General features: G+C 45.5%; 1 protein-coding gene across 2 annotated transcripts in view; it reads right to left on the bottom strand.

Moving 5' to 3' along the window:
- LOC135896443 (nuclear pore complex protein Nup153-like) overlaps nt 1-21,803 on the bottom strand; it is a 139,550-nt gene that overhangs the window by 102,996 nt on the left and 14,751 nt on the right. For both annotated transcript variants that reach the window (XM_065424816.2, XM_065424817.1), the window contains exons 3-4: nt 8,734-9,164; nt 2,090-2,203 (exon numbers count right to left, since the gene is read on the bottom strand). In XM_065424816.2, the coding sequence (XP_065280888.1) occupies nt 2,090-2,203; nt 8,734-9,164 (545 nt within the window). The remainder of the gene's footprint in view (nt 1-2,089; nt 2,204-8,733; nt 9,165-21,803) is intronic.

Below are 21,803 nucleotides of genomic sequence, written 5' to 3'. Positions count from 1 at the left end.
TCTAGAGGCCACGCGAGGCAGTCTCGCAGAAGCATGGATCGGCGCGCATGTGGGACGTCCACGGCACTCACCGGCCCGCCGCCCAAGAGGGCAAGCGTGTTCTCCCTTGCGCCCAAGTAACCCCGCCGCAGCGCAACACTCGTGCCATCTCTCATACAGCACCTCAACCACTCTGACCGCCGCGGGCGCCAGGTCACGCGGCGAAGCCACACTGCAGGAGATGGAGCCATGCGGGAAAACAAGACCTCAGGGGACGCGTGAGAGTCGCGCATCCCCACAGCGGTCACGCGAACGGTGGTGCGTTCAAACGAGGCCTCGCGAGACAGTCTCGCAGCAGCATGGATCAGCGTACCCGCAGAACGTCCACGCCGCTTGCCGACCCCAAGCCAAAGAGGAAGAGCCTTCTCCTTTCTGCGCACAAATAACCCCGCTGTTAGGTGGCATTAGGAGCCACCCTCACGCGATCTCTCGCAATGCACTTCAACCAGACCAACTGCCGCAGGCACCAAGCCACGCGGCAAAGCCGGATTACAGGAGACGGGAGTTATGCAGGAAAACCACATATGAGGGGACGCATAAGAGTCGCGCATCCCCACACACTGTGCCAAGCACTCTGTCTGGGCTGAGTGCAAGTAAAGCCGCTGCCCATAGATGTTGAAGTGTCGGTTTCACACGAAAGTGACCAATAGTATTACTGGTGACATCCTGGAAAGCCTCCATGTGACGTATGCACAGCCAGCAGGCTTCTATTTTGCAATTTTACTTATCTCAAAACTACACCTATCTTGGAATTCTTTCCAGTTTTTACAGCTTCGTGTTAACGGAGATTCACAGTCCCATCACTGCCACTGCATGACTACTAAAGAGATTTGAAGTGTATTACACAATGCTGCTATGTGGGCAGGTTCCTGGGCAAATTCAGAAATTGCATAACAACAAGCCCAACATCAAACTCTCCTAAATGCAGCTAAGGCTCAGGGACAGTGTGTTTGAGATCAGTGTTTGATCACCGTATTGTCAAACAATCCTAACCCTACCTTCACTCAACAAAGCTGAGCACAGCGCCTCCCCTAGATTGAAAAAGATTGCACAGGACCTCTAGCACAGACGGCCAACATTGAAACCATTATGCCGCGGGCGCATGCATTGACAAGCGACATAAAACCCCTTCATAAATTTGTCACAGGCAAGCCAGTGCCTTGAGACACTTGGCGCATTTCAATTTCACCACCTCGATAAGCTGAACCATTGGAATTAGCAGCGATTGTGTGTTCACAGCATATTCTGCACATCGAAAACTATAATTTCTCTGAAATTTATGACAATGAAGGCATACAAAGCCTAATAAACGAATCCACAAGCACAAAGATCAGACAAATTTATGTACTTTTCATCATTCCCATGGCGGCTCAACGATTGCAGCATCAGAGTTCCCTCTAGTATATTGTAGGAAACTATGGCTGGCTTGGCTTCCAGTGGCCCGCTCTATGGCCTCCAAGACTGGGAGGCACACACTATCAATAAAGCACGCTATTCTCCGGTCTAGGAGGCCATGCCCACTCTTTCTTGGCTGACAAGACGCTCCAGGAAATGCCTCCCCCCCTCTTTTTTTCAACACTATCGTCATAATTACTTGATGCATAATCCCCCCCTTTTTTTTCCCTCTTCTCCCCCCCTCCTTATATTTTTTAAAGTTCTGGTGCCATTCTGCACGTGGTGCGCCCTTTACATAGAGCAAGTGTGCCTCTTTGTGTACATTTGCTCAGCTTCGCATTTTTGTGCTCACCTGTGCCTTCACAAAAGCTAAGTGTGTGAATAACGTGGCTCATTTCTTCAATCGCCAACTTGGTGACACTCTTGGAGACTGTATATGGAGACAACATCACTCTAGCGCAAATCTAAGCAAATCTGATCGCCTCCAAGCTCAGTATGAGACAGGGCATTATTCGAAATTATTCGACCTTTCGGACTATTTTTTTGTCCCCGTAAGATCCGGAAAATCGGTGACAGTACACTCATAGGCTGAGTCCTTACTAAGAACCATCCACAGCTGGCGTTGCTGATAAAGTCGGAACAGTACCATACATACCGTGGGAATCTGTGACGTGGCCAGCATTCGTAACCTGTTCTGGGCAGCAGCTCCACCATATGTCGTCTGACCAGAGTAGAAAGGAGACTTCAGAGGGCTCTCTTCCTGCCAAAGCTGCAAGAAGGAAGGTTTTTTTTTTTGAAGGTTTTATTGAATATATTTGAGTACAGGAAGGTATATGGTAATTATTAGTACTGAAGGAGGTCCCAGAATTTAAATTGCCGAGGGGACCTCCTCGCAAATGTTGGCTAATGCATTAAACCAAGTGCTAAAGCAAATGTTGGCTACATCGCGTTATTCCTACTTCGTAAAGAATTGTATTACAGTTTCATTTCATTTTCATTTCAGTTATTTTCACCCTCAGGGCTTTACAGCATTACAGAGAGAAGCAGGCAAGAGCAAAAAGCAAGGAACAAGAGAAAAAAAAAACGTTGCAACAGTTGAACCATTCAATAATGGATTCAGAGTGGGAAGAGAAAGAATTTGCTATTGCGAGAATTTCGTTGCTGTGAAATGAGAAAGCACAAACAGGGAATGCGCACCAAAACAAAACTCTCTGGTCAAAATTCCACTAGCCTGCTTTGGCAAGCCTCGCTCGAGGCTGTAGAATAGCACTGCCGATGGCACAAAGTGCACCCCATGCATAGAGTCAGCGATGGCAGCACTACCGTGAAGTGGCATTCTCAGTCAATTGCTTTTGGAGATAAAATCACTTTCGCGAGATTTCAGTTAACTCAGCATCAGAAAAGGAGCAACTCCCTCCAGCACATGCTGTCACCCGTGGACCCTGACGCGCACAGTGCTGAAACTGAAAGTGATTGTATCTCGCATCAACAAAAGCAACCGACCGAGAATATGCTACGCATTAGTGCAAATCTACGTTTGGCGAAGCCATATCCGCATGCAACGTTAGTTAGGTGGTACCAAACCAGCATTCTTCAAGCAAGGGACGCATATTCTCGGACAATCGCTCAATCACTGTCGAAGGCATGACAGCCAACGCTGTAGCCATCTTAAGCGCTTTACCAAGTTCATGTAAGTAGGATGTGTATGTTCTTTTTTCCAGCACTTTTCTGCACCGAGGCACAGATTAGGCTCTGCATTAGGTGCACAAAAGCTATCGTCGCATGTCAGTAGAGACATGAGCCTGTGCCATTTGAAACAGGCGAACAGCAAACAAGATGGCAGCCATGATGTTTTCCTGGCACACACAATCACTTACACTGACTGGCTGTTTTTGTAAACAAAAATCACATCAGCCTCACAGGCATGCTGTGACAGCATTTTACGCAATACAAAGGGGGAGAAAGTGCATTTTAGTACTTTTTTTACTCTGTTAGCATTACACAGGCACAGCGAAACCCCATTAAACCGTACCTGCTCAAACAGCAGTCTTGTTTTAAAAGTAGTATAGTCAAACCTTCGGCTAGTGGCCACTGAACATAATGCGTTATGTATCTGCATAAACTGTACCAGTTTATTGTATGAACACATAGTAATTCTACTTTTCGTCACGCAATCATGGCGGTAGGTCGGCCAAGCAGAACAAGGAGCCTCAGAGGTCAGAATCTCCTCCAAGCGCAACTGCAGAGGGCGCTTGAAAGGGTGAAGCCACATCAACATCATCATTTCGGCACCATGCCAGAGAGAATTGTGGCCTAGAGATGAGCAAAGCTTTTCACCAGTGGGCGGCTTGGAACGGCTCAGCTCACTGAAATGAACTGGTTCATTTGAATGGCCCACCGGTTCGCTTAAATCTGTAACCTGTGTTACAGCATGCGGCACCTCCACCCTTCCTTGTTTTCTTTTCTTTTTGTGCCGGCTTACCTCCCCAACCTCCCTGCCAAACATATCTTTCGCTTTTTTTTTTTTTGTGTGTGTGTGTGTGTGTGTGTGTGTGTGTGTGTGTGTGTGTGTGTGTGTGCGCGCGCGCGCGTACGTGCGTGCATGTGTGCGTGCGTGCGTGCGTGCGCGCGTGTGTGTGTGTGAAGGTTTGTTTTTTTCCTTGAGCGCATGCACATGAGCAATACTAGCAATCAGGCCATCATGCACCAGGACAAAAAAAAAATGAAGTCATATTACCACACAACAGATCATTGGCCTCGTTTTGTTGACATGTTAATGATACATGCTCAAAAAATGCGCAGAAGTGGATGACATGGGTGACATTTTCACAACTACATTAATTAGCACAAATGAAGACCAGGACATAAACTGTATGTTGACCTTTGTCTTTAAAAGACACGGATGACTTCGTCTCCGAAGTGTTGCACCAGCGCATGATGCGCCATCAGTGAGAGTCATCAGACGTCATTCTAACAGAAGCAGGCAACTAACGGTACCATCCTTTGCCAATTAAGGCTCCTTTACTTCTCCCTTCAGTTGCATCGGATGCCACACTATGGGACACACACAAAACCAAAGGGACTGCCACGCACAATGCACACAGCGAGTGAGTACGAGTAGCGCGAGTCTGCCACGCCGACCAGAACTTGTCGGCAAGAAAACGAAACCACGAAACCCAGCAGAACACCTGGCTCTGATGTAACGTTTAGGCACGGCTGACCGAATGCAGGGGCCGGCTTCCTCTCTCCAAAAGAATCTCCACTCACTTTTGCTGAACCATGGCTCACTCATTCTTTAAGAAGAGCGGCTCAAAAGAAAGCTGAAGGCAAGGATGTGGTTGCAACTCTTGCGAGGAAGGGCAGGAGGGCAGTTGCTTTCTCACACCACTAATAGAAGGTGCAGGAGTCTCACTCAGCAGAAGACCTGGCTCTGACAGAATGGTTCAGCGCAGCTCACTGAACAAGAGCAAACCGACTTCCTCGCTCCAAATGAACCACAGCTCACTTTTACTGAACCACGGCTCATTCATTCTTTAAAAAGAGTCTCAAAAGATCAAGCTTGCTCTTCAGTGACCCACCTCTATTGTGGCCTTTGTTGTGTCGTGCTAGCTAGGAGTCACGTCATGTCAAAACTCGACCAAAAACTGGGTGCTCAACATAGAATAAATCCGACATCGATCGTGCTATCAATAGTGGCACAATGATGTCGGCGCTGGCACACAAGAGGGATCTACCTTTAACTACAGTGTGTAGCATTTGGAATGCGATGAAGAAGTTGCTTGGCAGTGCTGCTGCGACCGTGAAAAGATGTCAGCTACGAGATTCGGCTTTTCGCCATCGTTGCATCTGTCATTGCCAAAGTGTTGCCTAACGACAGTGTGAAGACATGAAAAGCAACAGCATGGGCAATCCAGCCCTGACAGTGGCAGAACCTGCATGTTACATCAGCCTCATGCGGTTGACTTAAAAGGCTATGAATGCGAGCTAGTTGGTACGAATCCATGGGTGAACAACAGCGCAAAATAAACACGGACAAGGGAGGAACACAGGACGAGCGCTGACTGCCAACTACTAGGGTCACATGCGCGTGTTTGCAGAGAAGAGGAGCCTGGCAGAAAAGCTAGCTCGCCGGTTAACTGGGTTTGAGGCCGCTGTCATCACTGCTAGGCCGTGGCAGCATCAAACATAACAGACTTCTGACGTGTGAAGTGAATAAATACTGCATGTGTTTTGCCCTTTCAATGCACTCTCTCTGGGTTCCATTTTTGACACGTAAGTGTGCAATCTCGCACTATTGCGGTTAAGCAGTACTGCCGTTTAAAGGGACACTAAAGGTTACCAGAAACTCAAGTTAAAGTGGTAAAGCAATGTCCTAGAACGTCTAAGGCGTCAATATAATCGCGAACAGAGCTTTAGTAACCGAGAAATTGAGGTAAATGCATGACCAGATTTGAGACCCCCCAGCGACATTCCGGTACTAGCCCGATGACGAAAGCACTCCTCATAATTTGTGTTACTAATACTCAACTACTCGTATTAAAAATATAATTTCATTCGATTATAAGACGGGAAAAAATGCTGCTTGTCTACGTCTATTCGATTCTAGGAAAAAATAACATTTTGACGTTACCCTTCAGTAATATGGGTGTTCGAAAGGTTTCGTTTTCGCTCGACTCTGCGCGCTCGATTCTGCGCCGTGCACGCTTTAGAGTTTCAGTAGTTTGGTTATCGCGTCGTGCTGTGAGGGCTCTGCTGGCTTGCGAAACTTTCATTTGGAACAAGCAGCGAGAATGCCGTGGGAAGCCCTCGTTGCTTTCCCGCTCCGCAGAACCGGTGTCGAGGCCGCCGTTGTAGTACGCAACGACACCGGCAGCGCGAGCCCTCAGCAGCAGGTCGCGCTCGTCAGTGCTCAAATCGCTGAAGTTGAGCCCACCATCGCGAGCCAATCTGTCGGTATCAGGGTCCATTGCGACGAGCGTCGAAGTTTGCGTCATAGAATGAAGTACCAGCTTATGGGCGTCTTGTGCTGGAGTTTGAGGTATAGTAGCGGCGCCTGGTGGCGGTGCGGGAAACGACATCTGGGTCGTACGAGCTTGGGTCGTATTGAGCCCTGGCTGTGGCGAAGCACGTTTCTAGGCTGAGTTTTGCGTCGATTCGCACTTTTTTCTGCCCTGTTGTGAGTGCGAAAAGGCTCGTCACTTCTCACAGACCACGCCGACCACGCTGCGAGCTCACCGCAGCCTATAGTTTAACGAAAACAGACTCTCCGTGTGCCATAGGACGTAATGCTGCGAGCAGCCACCATACTCCCGCTTTCGCTCTGCTGTCGGCTCTGTCTTGGCTCTGTTTCTGGCCGCGCATTTGCGTTTTGTGCAGAAAAGGTAGCGTCGTCTGCGGACGCCTTTCTACTCACCGATGGCGCAACGTCACTATGAGACCATGATGTCAGTACTCCTCGATCGGAGGGCGGGTGATTTGAACTGCGCTAGGGGTACGCGGACGCTTCAGAACGCATTTTCTCTTAAAGTAAGTCTCTCCTTGGCACGAAACAAGCGTTTCGAGGTTTCTGGGATGGTATTTCAACAGTCCACATTGACTTAATAGTAACCTTTAGTGTCCCTTTAATAGGTACTTTTTCCATGCTCCCGCCAATTACAGTTTAATTAGATTTTACTTTAGATAATAATATGGGGTCTAATGTAGTACCAGCAGATTTCGTCTATCAGTTTAGCAACATTTCATAGTCAAAAGATACAAAATGCATCGAATCCCAAGAGGCATTCACCGGGGATGCAAAAATGTTTCATTGTGCCGAGAATTTCACTGTCTCTGGCTTTTGTTATTGTGGGGTTTGACTGTGTATACATTTGGCGCATATTGTAATGCTCTGATTAAGTGCCCCCTTTCAAAAAGCTTGCTTGGCGTATGTTAATTCAATACTATATGCGTTTGCATCCCAGATAAAAGTCGTGCAAGAACAGCGATTTACTTTTTAACTTGTGTAAATGATGCAACACTTGGGGACGGTGGAACGTCACAGTCTGCGACTTTGAAGTTCAATACAACAGACATTCGGGCTCATCGGTGCATATTCATTGTTTGAATAAACTGCAAAACTAGAGTGAGAACAAGCGATAAAGAACGTATGAGACCAAAGTTGTTTACTCAGGATTCTAATGTTTTGTTGCAAAGAAAGCAGAATGTATGAAAATAATGCTGATCATGAGCCCGCACACCCAATATTAGGAATGTGCTGCATGCAAGTAAGGAACCAGTCACACGACAAACTGAATAACTATATCGAAATGTGTTTTATTTAGGGCTGCACTTTCTGATCCCTACTTTGCGGTCTGTTCACAATCTACTATCACTCTGTATTTAACAACACTCCATTAAAATGCAACAACCGTACATTAGGCGTATTCACCTGAAGAAGAAAGCTTTACAAAACCATTTTGCAGCCAAATTGTGCCAAGCCAAATTGTGAAAGAAACATTTACTTCCATCATGATCTTGTCAGTGAGGTCAAAATCAGAGCACCTAGCATCTTATTTTCTAACAGTTTCTTCAGCATCTGTCATGATGCGCATCTTAAAGTGAATGTGGACAAAATATCTGCTTGCAGCATTAACTGTCCAGTTACACACTCAGAAACGTGTCGGAAGAAAAATCTTTGATATTGAAATCTCACAATGTCCCAGCGATGGCAGAGTACGGGCTTCTAACAAACTGGTTTTATGCACTCATTCAGCTACCAGTGCTTTATGCGTGTTCAGAGCTATTGCCACAAATCTTATGGTATGAGCATCGATAAAAGCACAGATAAGCAAACAGCACTTCAGATCTATCAAGCACTGTATGTGTGGGGTTGCATTGTGAATCACTACAACGTCAAGATAAGTGCTAAAACATCCCACAATAAACAAGGATCCACCTATATGTGGGCCGACATACTGCTGCCATTCTTCATGAGGCAGATTTCTAAGCACTTCAACCAGTTTAATCACACCAAGCTATACATAAACTTTTGCTGAGCTCAGTTTGATACCCCAAAATGAAAACTTTATGCAAAGCCCACAGTAGCATTTTCTTTCAATGCTGGAGTGAATTTTCAGATGTCGATATTTCAAAGAACCAATTACTAATTACTACACACAAAAAACTTTTTTACTCAAATTTGATTGTCTTTTTGTAGAAATGTACTCTCCATGGCCAGAATGTGAAGAAGAGGTTTCAATTTTCCTTGATTTGGGATGGTGTTAGGCTATTACCCTAAGAACAAAAAATGGCGAGACCTACTTTTTGTCTCTTGCTGGAGCTAGTTGTTCCAATGAGACTTGTTCGGCTGCTGGGGCTGGGTGTTGCTGCTAGCCACTGCTGCGACTGTTGCAATGGCCACTCTGATGACTGCTCTGGTGACCGTTCCAACGTCCTCTTGAATGTGTGTCCTACTGGTCTTTCCGATAGCCTCTCCGATAACCGCCCCGACAATCGCTCTGATGGTCGTGCATATAACCTCTCCAATGGCCGTTCAAATGTCCTTTCTAATGACCTCTCCAACAACTGTTCTTGTGGCCGTTCCAAAGGTCGCTGTAATGGTGTCTCTGGCCTTGATGTCAAAGACTCCGAGATGCTGGATGTCTCATTAAAGTCCTCGTCCGGTCCCGCAGCACAGTCCTGTGTCGACCGTGGTGACCCCATGGGCACATAGGCAGGAGAATCTCTTTCACCTACACCAAATACAGTGTTGAAATAGAAGTTTAAAAATCGGGGAGGACTGGCACACAAGCAAATTCAAGCAGTCAAAATGGAATTAATAACTAAGAAAAAAATTGCACATCTAATTTCTTGCACGAGAGGAATAATAGTTACCACAAATCAAGTTTATAGCAAAACAGCAGGCTAGTATGCATTCACTCCAGTTGGTACATAACTACACATAGCTGAACAGTGGCATGAAGGAGTGCTGTATGAGCAACAAGACCTGTCACACTTGCTTTGTCTGGTCCTTTTACTGGTCACGCATGCGGGAGAAGAGTGGGTGGATACGCCAAATCCTGGTCCATCTGAATACATATTACATTGAATGTATAAAATCTGCTACATTTGGAATGTTACTGTTCATCATCAGCCTATTTTATGTCCACTGCAGGACGAAGGTGTTACTGTTATTACAGCCTAAATACTGAATTACAGACTAAATACTGAAAAGAGCAATGCAGCCAAATTGCACTACATAGTGACTTAAAGGGCCCCTGAAACGGTTCGGACAAATTTTGTAGGCGCGTAGGGTACAGCTTAAGTAGAACATTCGCACCACAATTTAAGTGAAGCGTTACGTATTAATGGAGCTGCAAGCGATTAGAAGTTACCCTCCTCCCTAGCTATGCTTTTCCTCCTCAACTCGCTCACCGAACGAGCGGCGCTAAGCTCCGCCTTCACTGGTTCAGCGTCACGATGCGACGTCAGATCGCTCACTTCCGGTTGTTTAGGAGCACGCCCCCTCCCGCGCGAGACCTCTCCGCTAGCCGCTTGGCCGTCGACCGAGAGCTATCGAAGCAGCGTGCGTTGCGAGCATTCTGTCGTAGCGCCGAACGTGTCCGGTACTCCGCTAAAAACAGGCAAGCTGGTCATTTCGGCAAATGACTGGAGGCATAAACTCAATCTGATGAAGGAACTTTAGCGTAGACGTACGTGAGCAGCCTGATCGGTCTGCACGGTCCAGACACTTGCTGGCGCAGCGCTTAACCAGTCAAACAAAGCGCTAATATTTCTCTAACCAAGTGTAAAGCATTTTAACTCTTTCGGGACCGGGGAAAAAACAGGCAATTCTGATGGGTGTCAAAAATTATTTTTTATTACGAATAGTCATTACGCTATATTGCTGCAATGTTTATCAAAATGTAGCTAATTAGATGGTCTTTCATGCATAAAGAAAGGTTAGACTTAAAAGTGATATATAATATTTTTTTAAAAATCTCAAATTCAAGATTTGCTGAAAGAACAACATAAAAAAGTTGGAAAAGTCATGGATATACAAGTGGAAAAACGTAATAAAAAAAATTCAAGATATACAAAATGTGCTACAATGCCTCCTTTCTTGCTTGTGAAAATTTGGCACGCGTATCTACAACTGTCTTTTTTTTGTGTGAAATCTAGCTTGCACCAGTGGTCAGCCACTCAGGTCCCACGGTTCTTGTGCCACTCGACGAAGCAGTTCCGGGCAGTCGTAAAACACAAGTGAACTTGGCATGTGCTGCAAAAGACATTAGTTTTGAGCTCGATTTTCTTCTGCTCATAGCACAGCTTGCAGTTTCTGCGTTTTGCCACTTTTTCCGGCTTGTGGAGTGCATGTTTTGCGACGGGTGGTGGAGGCGTGTGTGCTTGCTTGGCACCGTCAAGATTCAGAAGCTGCCGAATGAGCTCTTCTCTAAAAGCTAGGTGGTCAAACCCGGCAGTGCGTGCCAGCTCAGGAATCTCTGGGTGCAATGTGCGGTGAGCTTGGAAGAGTACAAAACTGTTCACACATGCAATATCGATGCAGTGGAAGAACAGAGTCTTCCACCACCGTACGCTTCTCATGAGAACATTATAATATCCAATCATTTGATCCGATTTATCTACGCCTAGCATGCCAGCATTATAATCATGGATCAGCAGAGGCTTTGTTATAGATATCTGAGTCCAGGAGTTTTGCCTTCTTTCCCTTCTTTTTGCGGTGACCGTGTCATTTGCAGTATGAACCGTGCTCATGTTGACAACACGCCGGTCTTTCCACTGAAGGTACAGGATGTTCTGATCGCGCAACCATCGAATGTCGCCACGTCGAGCTTTTTTTTCCCACCGTGCATCCTTCAGTTCGGCAGGAAATCCTTGGCGATCCTTGCGTGTGGTTCCGCAAGCCAATGTTTTTCGGCTGAGAAGATGACTGAACAGGCTAGTAGTAGTGTAAAAATTGTCCATAAAGATCCTGTAGCCCTGATCAAGATATCTGTGACACAGCTGGCAAACTACGTCGAAAGCTAAGCCATGGGGCCCTGGCTGCTCACGCTTACCGGTATACACACTAAACTGCACAGTATATCCGGTGCCAGGGTCAGCTAGGACCCACAGCTTGTAGCCCCATTTTGTTACTTTATCTTTGATATACTGTCGGATGCCTGACCGCCCTTTCGATTTCACCATGCGCTCATCCACGGAAAGATCGCGATGTGGCTGGAAAAGATTCGCTGACACTTCGTTCATGTGTTGCAGGAGCCACCACATGTATCTTTCCTCTTGAACTTTGAGTGACATCGTCCAAGTCTGCAACTTGCAACATTGCGAGTAGAGCTATGAACCGGCGTCGCCGCATGATCCGTGGTGGGAGCAGACCGCTGTACAGATCTCCTACGTTCCAATACAGCTTCAGCCGAGGAACCTTCACAACGCCCATGTAAATTACGAGTCCGATAAACTTTAGCATTTCACTTGGGGTGACTTCTTCCCAAGATCCATCGGAACAAGCATGCGTTGGTTTTTCCAAAATGTGAGTCCAAGCATACTTGTTCGTGTTGTCACAAATTGTTTCGATCACATTCATCGAGAAAAACAGAAGAAAGAAGTCCAGAGCAGTCAAGAATTTCTTTGATCCGCTTCTGAGCGCCACGCCCACTTCTGCGTCCAAGTACACGCCAGGTTCCCGTCGCGGCGAAAACTCAATCCGCTTCTGCGCTGGCGGCAGCAGATCATTGCCGTAGCTTGTTGAGACCCTATCAAGTAAAGATAAAATAATGAGAACATATAGCGAGCCCGTTCACCTACTCCAGAAAGAAATGAATGTGGAACTATGCTCACCTTCGGCTACTAGATGAAGTCCGTGGCTCATCATCATCCGAATCGGAGTCCGAAATAAAATCGGAGCTGCCGAAGTCGTCTTCAGGCTCTTCGCTGCTCGGTTCATCAAAAAAATCCGTTGCCGAAGCAGCGGAATCGCGCGATTGACGGCGTTCTTTTCGAGCGACCGGACGCGAGCACGACGCCATTTTCCACTGCGTCCGCCGCCGCCGCAATCGAGAAAATTCTCTCTCGCGTATCGCCACCTGCTGGAAATGAAAGAAACTATGCCGAAACCGAGAGTCTAGTTCCTGACGACCTCCTAGATGGAGCTACATGTCCAAGCGCGCGGAAATTTGAACGGGGCAGTGCGCGCAAAACCGTCGATCATATAGGATCGATGGCCTATGGGCCGATCCCGAAAGTGTTAAACATTTATAAATCAACGTGTTGATGATTACACTCCTGCGAAAAATACACACCAGCAGCAAAGAATACACTTCGTTGCTGCTACTGTGTATGGTTGAGCTCTGTGCCACCAGGTGGCTGCACCGTGCAGACCGTTCACATTTGCCCTTCTGCTCATCTCGTGGCTCATCCCGGCACAGTCAAGCGGCCAGACCCTGTCCCCTTGCGCTTGCGTTTGCCCTAATACTGGACTCGCGGTTTGCAGGTCGCTACGTTTGAAGTCCACAAGGCAACAAAGTCGAATCATAGTGCTCGCGAAAAGACTGAGACCGACTCTGACCGCAGTGCTCTCGTCAAAATGGAGTACGTTGTAACCCAAGCAGACGACACTTGCTGTGTGCCGGAAGCGCTGAAGTGTACTAAAAAACTATTCTTGTGTATTCTCTTTAAGTTATTTTCTTTTTACAAAAACAAAGTAACTAACATTCCAACTATTACGAGCATCATTTGTTCACCATAAAGTTGGAAAAATTATCGACCACGCGCCCTGGTCAGCCAATCAGATAGCTCCCCCATGTGACGTAATATGGGTTATTTGCATCATATGGGTAGGGGCGGCTTAAAATTCCGCCGAGCAGTGCGCTGCGATCGGCAGCGATGTGTATTTTTAAAACCTTATAATAAATTACACGCTTTACGCAGAGCACTTAGATGCATCAATTAATGATCAGAAGAACCTACTCTAACGACTCAGTACGTTTGTAGAAAATCGCCAAAATCGTTTCAGGGTCCCTTTAAGCAATTGCCAAATCCCCCCCTCCCCACCCCCACGAAAAATATAAGGTTGAGGAGGAGAGGGGGAAGGAACCAAGACTATGTAAGGGCTAGGAATATGATGCCTATACTGAAAAAGAAAAGTTCATGGCCAACTGCAATTTTCTTACCGAAAATAAATTTTCAGCATGCAAGAGGCCCTAAGAATAGCCCAATAAAAACACTTCACCACACAAACCATGTGAAGCAAACTGTAATGCTGCTCTGGAATTTACCATTTCGGCATAAGGAAGCTTTTCCTATAGTGAATCTCACTAGTTACTACAACAAAAATACCTTGAAGTTTCTTTCAAGCTCGCCACACACCTACAACATGCAAGCACGGTAGGCTTGCATGTTGCATGTTGCATACTGTTCCAAACTGCCTTATAGCAACACTGAACAGGAGAACCACTACAGGCACCAAGACAAATTAGAAGCCACAGCGTAGCCTCAGCCTGATGAATTAGCGAGACGTTGTCACAAGTAAAAACGTTACAGCCATTTCTATGCCATGCAAAGAAATAATATTAAATGCAAAAGATACTGAAAGCATCACAGAGTTTTCTTTTCAGCATTTATGCATCACTACGAGTTCATAAGAGTGGCTTGTTTGGCTAGTTGGCAAATGGTTATATGCTAGGAGAATGGCAGCAAAATTGAAAAAGGGAAAAAAATTAGATGCGGACATAGACGAAGCGACAGGAAGGTGGCTGGCCACCTTCTTGACTACTTCCAACCTTCCAGCCACCTTCCTGTCATTTCCTGTCTGCTTCTTGTTTTTTTTCCCCCTTTTTTTTCCAAGTTTCCTGCCATTCTCCTAGTATAATCACGAGACTGGAAGAATGCAAACATTATACTAATTCACAAAAAGGGTGACATTAAAGAATTGAAAAATTATAGGCCCATTAGTTCACTCCCAGTATTATATAAAATATTCACCAAGACAATCCCCAATAGAATAATGGCAACACTGGACTTTAGTCAACCAAGGGAACAGGCAGGTTTCAGGAAGGGATATTTTACAATGAATCACATCCATGTCAACAATCAGGTAATCGAGAAATACGCAGAGTACAATCAGCCTCTCTATATGGCTTTCATAGATTACGAAAAGGCATTTGATTCAGTAGAGATACCAGCAGTCATAGAGGCATTGCATAATCAAGGAGTATGGACCGCTTATATAAATACCTTGGAAAATATCTACAGAGATTCCACAGCTACCTTAATTCTACACAAAAAAAGTAGGAAGATACCTATTAAAAAATGGCGCTGGGCAGGTCGTGTAATGCGCAGATTAGATACCCCGCTGGACCATTAGGGTGACAGAATGGGTACCAAAAGAAGGGAAGCGCAGTAGAGGACTGCAGTAGAGGACTAGGTGGTGCAACAAAATTAGGAAATTTGCGGGTGCTAGTTGGAATCGGTTGGCACAGGACAGGGTTAATTGGAGATCGCAGGGAGAGGCCTTCGTCGCAGGGAGAGGCCTTCGTCGCAGTGGACATAAAATAGACTGACGATGATGAATTACTTCGAGTACACCCACTGCCTCCACTGTAATGCTTTACATTGTGTTATGAATAATCTGGCTAAAAATACTCACTTAGAAGCTGTGTTGGCATCACGCATGACACCCGCACAGTGACTACTACATCATCATTACCAAACTTTACAAGTTCATTGCAAAACAAAGGTTTCCCTAAACAATGCCCAGTTACTTCTGCCCACTACTTGACCCAACTTCCAGTTTTTAAAATCTCGTGATTACATATTTTCTGCTACCTTTGACTGCTTTTCACCTTTTCTTGGCACTAACATTCTGTTACTCTGATCAACCAGTTACCTGCCCTACAGATTACCTGACTTGCCCAATTCCATTTTTCAAATGGTATATCCGTCTGCATTTGCTCTTTTATCTGTACTGCTATCTTTCTACCTTCTTTTTTTTTGCGAATGAATGAATGTGTTTAGTGTCGCAAGTGCAGGTATGGCCAAAGAGCACCATGAAGTTCTATGAAGTTGATGTGATGTGGCTGTAAAAGGGCCTTAAAAATAGTCGCTGCAAAGTGCGTAAAATCTACGTGTAATAAGATTATGGCGATGACTAATGACATGTACTATGAGAATTAAAATGCACTGCGAGAAAATGATACGATATCAGGGTGTTTACCAAGTTGACATTTCCAAATTCCCCGAGTTTCTAAATTCCCCCAATTCTTTGAGTGCCTTTGTAAAATTGCCTAAGTGAGGCAGAACTTTGTTTTATGTCAAGATGGGCTGACACCATGTCGCCCGATGCTGTCACTATCTTGTAAGCAAGTGAAAAAATAAACTCAGGGTGTCTACCAAGTTGACATTTCCAAATTCCCTGAGTTTTCCAGGTTTTCCCTGAGTGCTTTTGCAAAATTCCCTGAGTGATGTAGAACTATGTTTTATGTCAAGTCGCGCTGAAACCCTATCGCCCTATGCTGTCACCCTCTAGTAAGCATATGAAAAAATTTTTAAAGAAAACCGACTTAATCCAATTTGAATAGTAAGGAGTAGTGTTTATGTTATTCAAAAAAAGAACATAAGGGAGGGGTTATTAAAATGCACAGCAAATAAAATGTCTTCGAAAAATTTTTCAAATCGAGTTGGACATTCTCTAGTATAAATAAAAAGGAGATGCATACAGAAGCAAATATTTTCGAATATGAGCTATTTCTATCAACTGATAGCATGCTCAGTGTCAAGCAACTGTCCTGACATACTCTCAGCTCGCGCAAGACGCCTCAGTGTTGTGTTTCACTGCTTTAAAGAGTTTATTTTGGTTTGGATGAGGGACACCTGCATCTCAGCATCAGCCAACAATTTGTTTTTTGAGCGCAGGCTCCTTCAAAGAAGTGGTCGCATACTTAATTCCCCGTTCATTCCTCGGTGCGTCGATCCTTTCTGTTCTCGTCCTCCTTTCGCCGCGCGTTCGCCCCACGGACCATTTGAAGAATACTCTTGGTCAATTTACAGTCAACGTCCAATTTTTCGGACCCCCTAGGGGCCGCGAAAACTTCCGAAAAATCAGGCAGTCCGAAAAAATAAATGCATGTCTTTTACTGCCCTTAAGGGCTAAAATCGACACATGTACGTCTGAAAAAGCTCTGAATGCCTGTCAGTGCACTTATTAGGCATATCGGTTCTCCTACTGTGACAGGTGAGGTCGAGTGCACACGTGTGAAATTAAGGAATACATACAGTGTCCCGCGACAATTGCCCCTTCCTACGCTTGTTACGCTTCACCGCGTTACATGACTGTAATGAGGCGAAACAGACTTTCGGGAAAGAGCATTATGCAATGCGCTGTGCTTTCCGAGCTTCGAAGACAAAATTATTGCTGTCAACGAAGAAATGAAGAAACACGGCACTGAACGACAAGAAGCTTAACAGCGAACGTCGAAGCAGCTAGGCCTAGCGTTGCCGCAGTGGTGGCTACGGCTGCCAGCGGATCCGCGTGCGAGAGCACCGGGCGGCGAGGTAATCAAAATAGCAGCGGTGGTGGTTTTCATTAATGCCGTCTCGGACCTGCGATCACGCAAAACGTTTAGAAAATCGGACGGCGAAGAGTTCTTGCGTCTGAAATTTCAGACGTAATGATAAATTACTCTTTGGGGTACGTGGTGGTGCCGCGAAGCCGTCCGAGTTATCGGGAATCCGGAAAGTCGGTCGTTGACTGTACACTGGCAACTCCTCCAACCGACGACGATTCGTAACGAGTCCCGTCTGTTTCTCGAGCCAGCATTACCGCGACTTTTGACCCTCTAAAAAATTACAGCTAATTTTCCCTGATAGAAGCACAAATTCCCTGAGTTTTCCCTGAGTTTTTCCAGACTACTCAAAATCCCTGAGAATTCCCGGTTTTCCCGGTTTTCCCGGTTGGTAGACACCCTGAAACTACTTAATCCAGTTTGAATAGTGAGGAGCAGTGTTTATTTTACTCAAAAAGAGAACAGAAGGAAGGGGTTAGTAAATTGCAAAGCAAATAAGATGTCTTCGAAAAAATGGTAAAACCCATTGCAAATCGAGTCGAACATTCTCAAATACGAATAAAAAGGAGATGCATACAGAAGCAAGTATTTTAGAATATGAGCTACTTCTATCAACTGATAGCTAGCTCAATGGTATGAGGCCCGAACTTTGTCACACGTGAGATTCTCTCACAACAGCTGGTAAGTCAACCTCAACCTTCCTGAGACTCCTGACATACTTTCAGCCTGCGCGCGATGCCTCAGTGTTGCATTTCACTGCTTTAAAGAGTCTATTTTGGTTTGGATGAGGAACACCTCCATTTCAGCGTCGGCCAACATATTGTTTTTGGAGCTCAAGCTCTTTCAAAGCGGCAGCGGCACGCTTCCTTTCCCATTCATTCCTCAATGCATAGGTCCTTTCTGTTCTCATGTTCCTTCCACCATGCGTTCACCTTACGAACCACTTGAAGCATCCTCTCGGTCAGTTGTACAGTCAACATGCAATTTTTCGGACTCCTCAGGGGCCACGAAAACGTCCGAAAAAATCGGCAAGTTGGGAAAAAATATGCAATGTCCTTTTATTTATTTACCAAAGTACCCACAGCGCCATCAATGGGCACTACATCGGGGGGGGGGGGGGATTACATATAAGAAAAATACATAATATAGGTAGCATAGGGTAAACCGCCTGAACATGTCCATGTCTATAATGTTAGTTAGCTAAATGGGGTTTAATGGCACAAAAGTGGCTAAGGCTATGCTGCGCCAAACACGAGGTGCTTTAAAATCCAGTTTATGAAGGAAAAGGCTGTAGTAATAATCTATATTTTATCTAAAACTCCAGTGTCATCTAGAAATTTAAGGATGTCACATAATGGGACTAGTGAATTATCGCCTAAAACTAGAGCAGGGTGTAAAGATGATATAAGTTGTGCAAACATGCTTGGCTGTGTGTTTCAATATGCGTACATGTCAGTAATGTGTGCATAACTGTCAGTGGCTTTTGACATTTCTCGCATGTTGGTGTGTCCTCTTTCGTAAGTAAATAATTGTGTGTGAGGTGTGTGTGCCCAATGCGTAGTCGGCATAAAACTACTTCGATGAACCGCTCCTGATGATAACATGACTTCCACTCGCCAACTATGGGTTTAGTGAGATGTAGCTTGTTGTCAGCACAAAGGTCCCATTTGCGCCGCCATTTTGCCGTAAAGGCTTTTCTAATCACGCGGATGCTATCTTTGTATGGAAGTGTTGTGTTTGTTATCTCTTTGTTCACTGGCATCGATGCACATCTATCGGCTGCTTCGTTACCCGGTATCCCAACATGACTTGGTACCCAGAAGAAGCGGATTGATCTCCCGTATTTATTAAGTGCGACCATGTTTAGTATATCCCCCAACGGGGGTTCACACTCAGATTTCAGATTTAGAGCCTTCAGTGTACTTAAGGAATCAGTGTATATGACTATGTTTTTGTGCTTGCCAGTGATAATCTTTTTAACTACAACCCATAAGCATAACCTTCAGCAGTGAAAACAGAGGCTTGTTTTGGTAGACGAATACTTCTTTCCCAATTTTCTGTTACAGCCCCTACACCCACGTGTTCTTTTGTATTGGAGCCATCAATGTAGAATTGCATGTGATGTTGATATTTGTCCTGAAGAGCACGTAATTCTTGTATAATGTATTCGTGTGGAGTGTATATTTTAATTAAATGTGTTAATGTCCAGTCGCACAACTGCGCGAAATCGTACCACGAGGCCAGCCGTTCTGGTTTCTTGGCAACCTGGAGGACTTCGTGGGGAATGTCACAAACCCGACAGTATTGCTCATACTGCAGGACAAGTGGCCTAATCATGTTTGGTTTATCTGTGTAGCGTAAGCGTGAGTTGTACTGTGTGACGATGTTGTAGCATCTGTGTTGCGGTGATGACTGCATTCTGAGTACGTAAGAGAATGTGAGTAATGCTCTGCGCTGCTGTAATGAGGGTTCATTACACTCAACATATAAACTTTGAATAGGTGACGTTCTGAAGGCACCACTTGCCAGTCAAAATCCAAGGTTATGTACTGGATCAAGTCGTTGGATATAGGACTGTCTGGCTGAGCAGTAAACCACGGAGCCTTACTCTAAAAGGCTACGCACAAGAGACCGGTAAATACGTAGAAGACAGGTTCGGTCAGAACCCCAGTGCTTATGAGATAAAACTTTGAGGATATTCAGTGCTTTATTTGCCTTAATTTTTAGTGTTTTAATGTGGGATAGGAAGTTTAGTTTTTTGTCAAAGATTACTCCCAAGAATTTATATTCTTGTTTTACCGGCAGCGCAACATGATTTAATTTTAAATCTGGGTCTAAGTACAACCCTCGTTTTTGCGAAAATAACACTAACAGTTTTCTGAGTAGAGAAGCGGAAGCCATTTTTCTCAGCCCACTCCATTAGTTTATTTATTGTTATCTGGAGCTGCCTTTTACATGTTGGTAAGCTTGAGGCGCGGCACGCTATTTGCAGATCATCGACGTATATGGAGTGCATAACAGAGGTGGGAATGACTTTGTTGACAGAGTTCGTTTTTACTATAAAGAGTGTTGTGCTAAGTACGCAACCTTGTGGCACGCAGTTTTCCTGGATAAACGTGCGCGATAGCACATTGCCTAGACGGATTTGGAATGTTCTGTTGGACATAAAATCTGCAAGACAGTTTACCCTTTTTCCAAGGATTCCTAACGCGGCGTAGTCACGTAAGATTCCAAACCTCCACGTGGTGTCATATGCTTTTTTCTAAATCGAAGAACACTGCCAGGCAGTGCTGTTTGTGTAAGAATGCTTCATGTATTCATGTCTAATGTCCTTTACTGGCCTTAAGGGCTCAAATCATACAGGCACATCCAAAAAGCTCTGAAGGCTTGCCAGTACGCTTATTAGGCATATCGCTGCTCGTACTGTGACAGGAGATGGCGGGTGCACGCATGTGTAATTAAGGAACACATACGGTGCCCCGAGGCAATTGCCTCTTCCCACGCTAGTTATGTTTCACTGCAATATTTTTGCATATACTTCACCACGTAACACTTCTGTACAGAGAAAAGCTGACTTTTGAAAACTGACATTATACAATGCGCCGTGCTTTCCAAGCTTTGAAGCCAATCGCGAGGACCACAAAGGCGATCAGTGCCATTGCTGAAAGCGACGAATTCTTTCAATGAAAAAATTTGCCTGTGGTTTAGCTCTGGTTAACCCTAGTTGAATTGCGTAAGCAAGAGCTGCATGGCTACACCCATGCTTCTCCACGCTTGTGGTCTCGAGTCGTCTTGCAAGTTCTTCCTCCGTTTCCTCGGCACGTCGTCGACGCAGCGTCTCATTCCGACGCTTTTGAGGATTCAAAGCAGTCTCTTCCGCAGTTGAAGGGTCACTCCGGGACGTGGCACGACTTCTAGCCGCATCTTCGTTACGATGCTTCTAGAGTCTTGCGGCGCGTTCTTCTGGCATTTCTTGAGCATGTCTCTTCCTCGCACTGTTCTGTCGTTGCGCCTCTTTTGTGCTCTCCATAATGACTAAATACACTGAGGCAAAGCGCATATATATATACCCCACCCCCACTCCCCACGAGGTGACACCTCCTCTCCCTCTACCCCAGCGGAGCACATCTGGTGGAGCGAGCGGCGACGGCAGCGGCATCGACGGCAGCACCATCTGTTGGAGCGTGGCTGCGGCATTGCTAGTCAACAGTGGCTAAAGGTCGTACGTCGGCCACGGCATATGGCTGCCTGCATACGGCATACAGCGTGACGAGCCGAAATGGCTCGCTCGCTGGCGTAGCAAAGCTTTCACTTTAAAGCTCGGCACAGAACGGCAAGAAGCTTAATAGCGAATGACAAAGTAGGTAAGCCTAATGTTGCCGCCACTAAACAGTGAACTCCGCAGCGGTGGCTACGGCTGCCAGCGGATCGTCCGAGTGCCGGTTTGAGGCAGCGAGGTAATCAAAATGGCAGTGGCATTGGCTTTGATTAATGCTGTTTCGGATCTGCAGTCATGGCAAAAAGTCTGGAAAATCGGATGGCGAAGAGGTCTTGCGTCTGAAATTCCAGACAATGATGATGATGATGATGATTGGGGTTTATTGGCGCAAGGGCCAGAAGTGGCCAAAGAGCGCCAAGGCTGTCATAAGAAACTGCCGTTGCTGAATGATGATCACCGAGAAGTGGATGAAACATGACTGTATAGAGGCCTAAAATATATTCTTTGGAAAGTGCATAAATATATTCTTAATAAAACTAGACAATGATACATGATATATGCTATGGAAAATGATATACTATGAAGAGGTGACA

This window comes from Dermacentor albipictus, chromosome 6 (genome assembly GCF_038994185.2).
Source record: "Dermacentor albipictus isolate Rhodes 1998 colony chromosome 6, USDA_Dalb.pri_finalv2, whole genome shotgun sequence".
Taxonomy (NCBI): domain Eukaryota; kingdom Metazoa; phylum Arthropoda; class Arachnida; order Ixodida; family Ixodidae; genus Dermacentor; species Dermacentor albipictus.
This window is presented reverse-complemented; position numbering and strand designations above follow the sequence as displayed.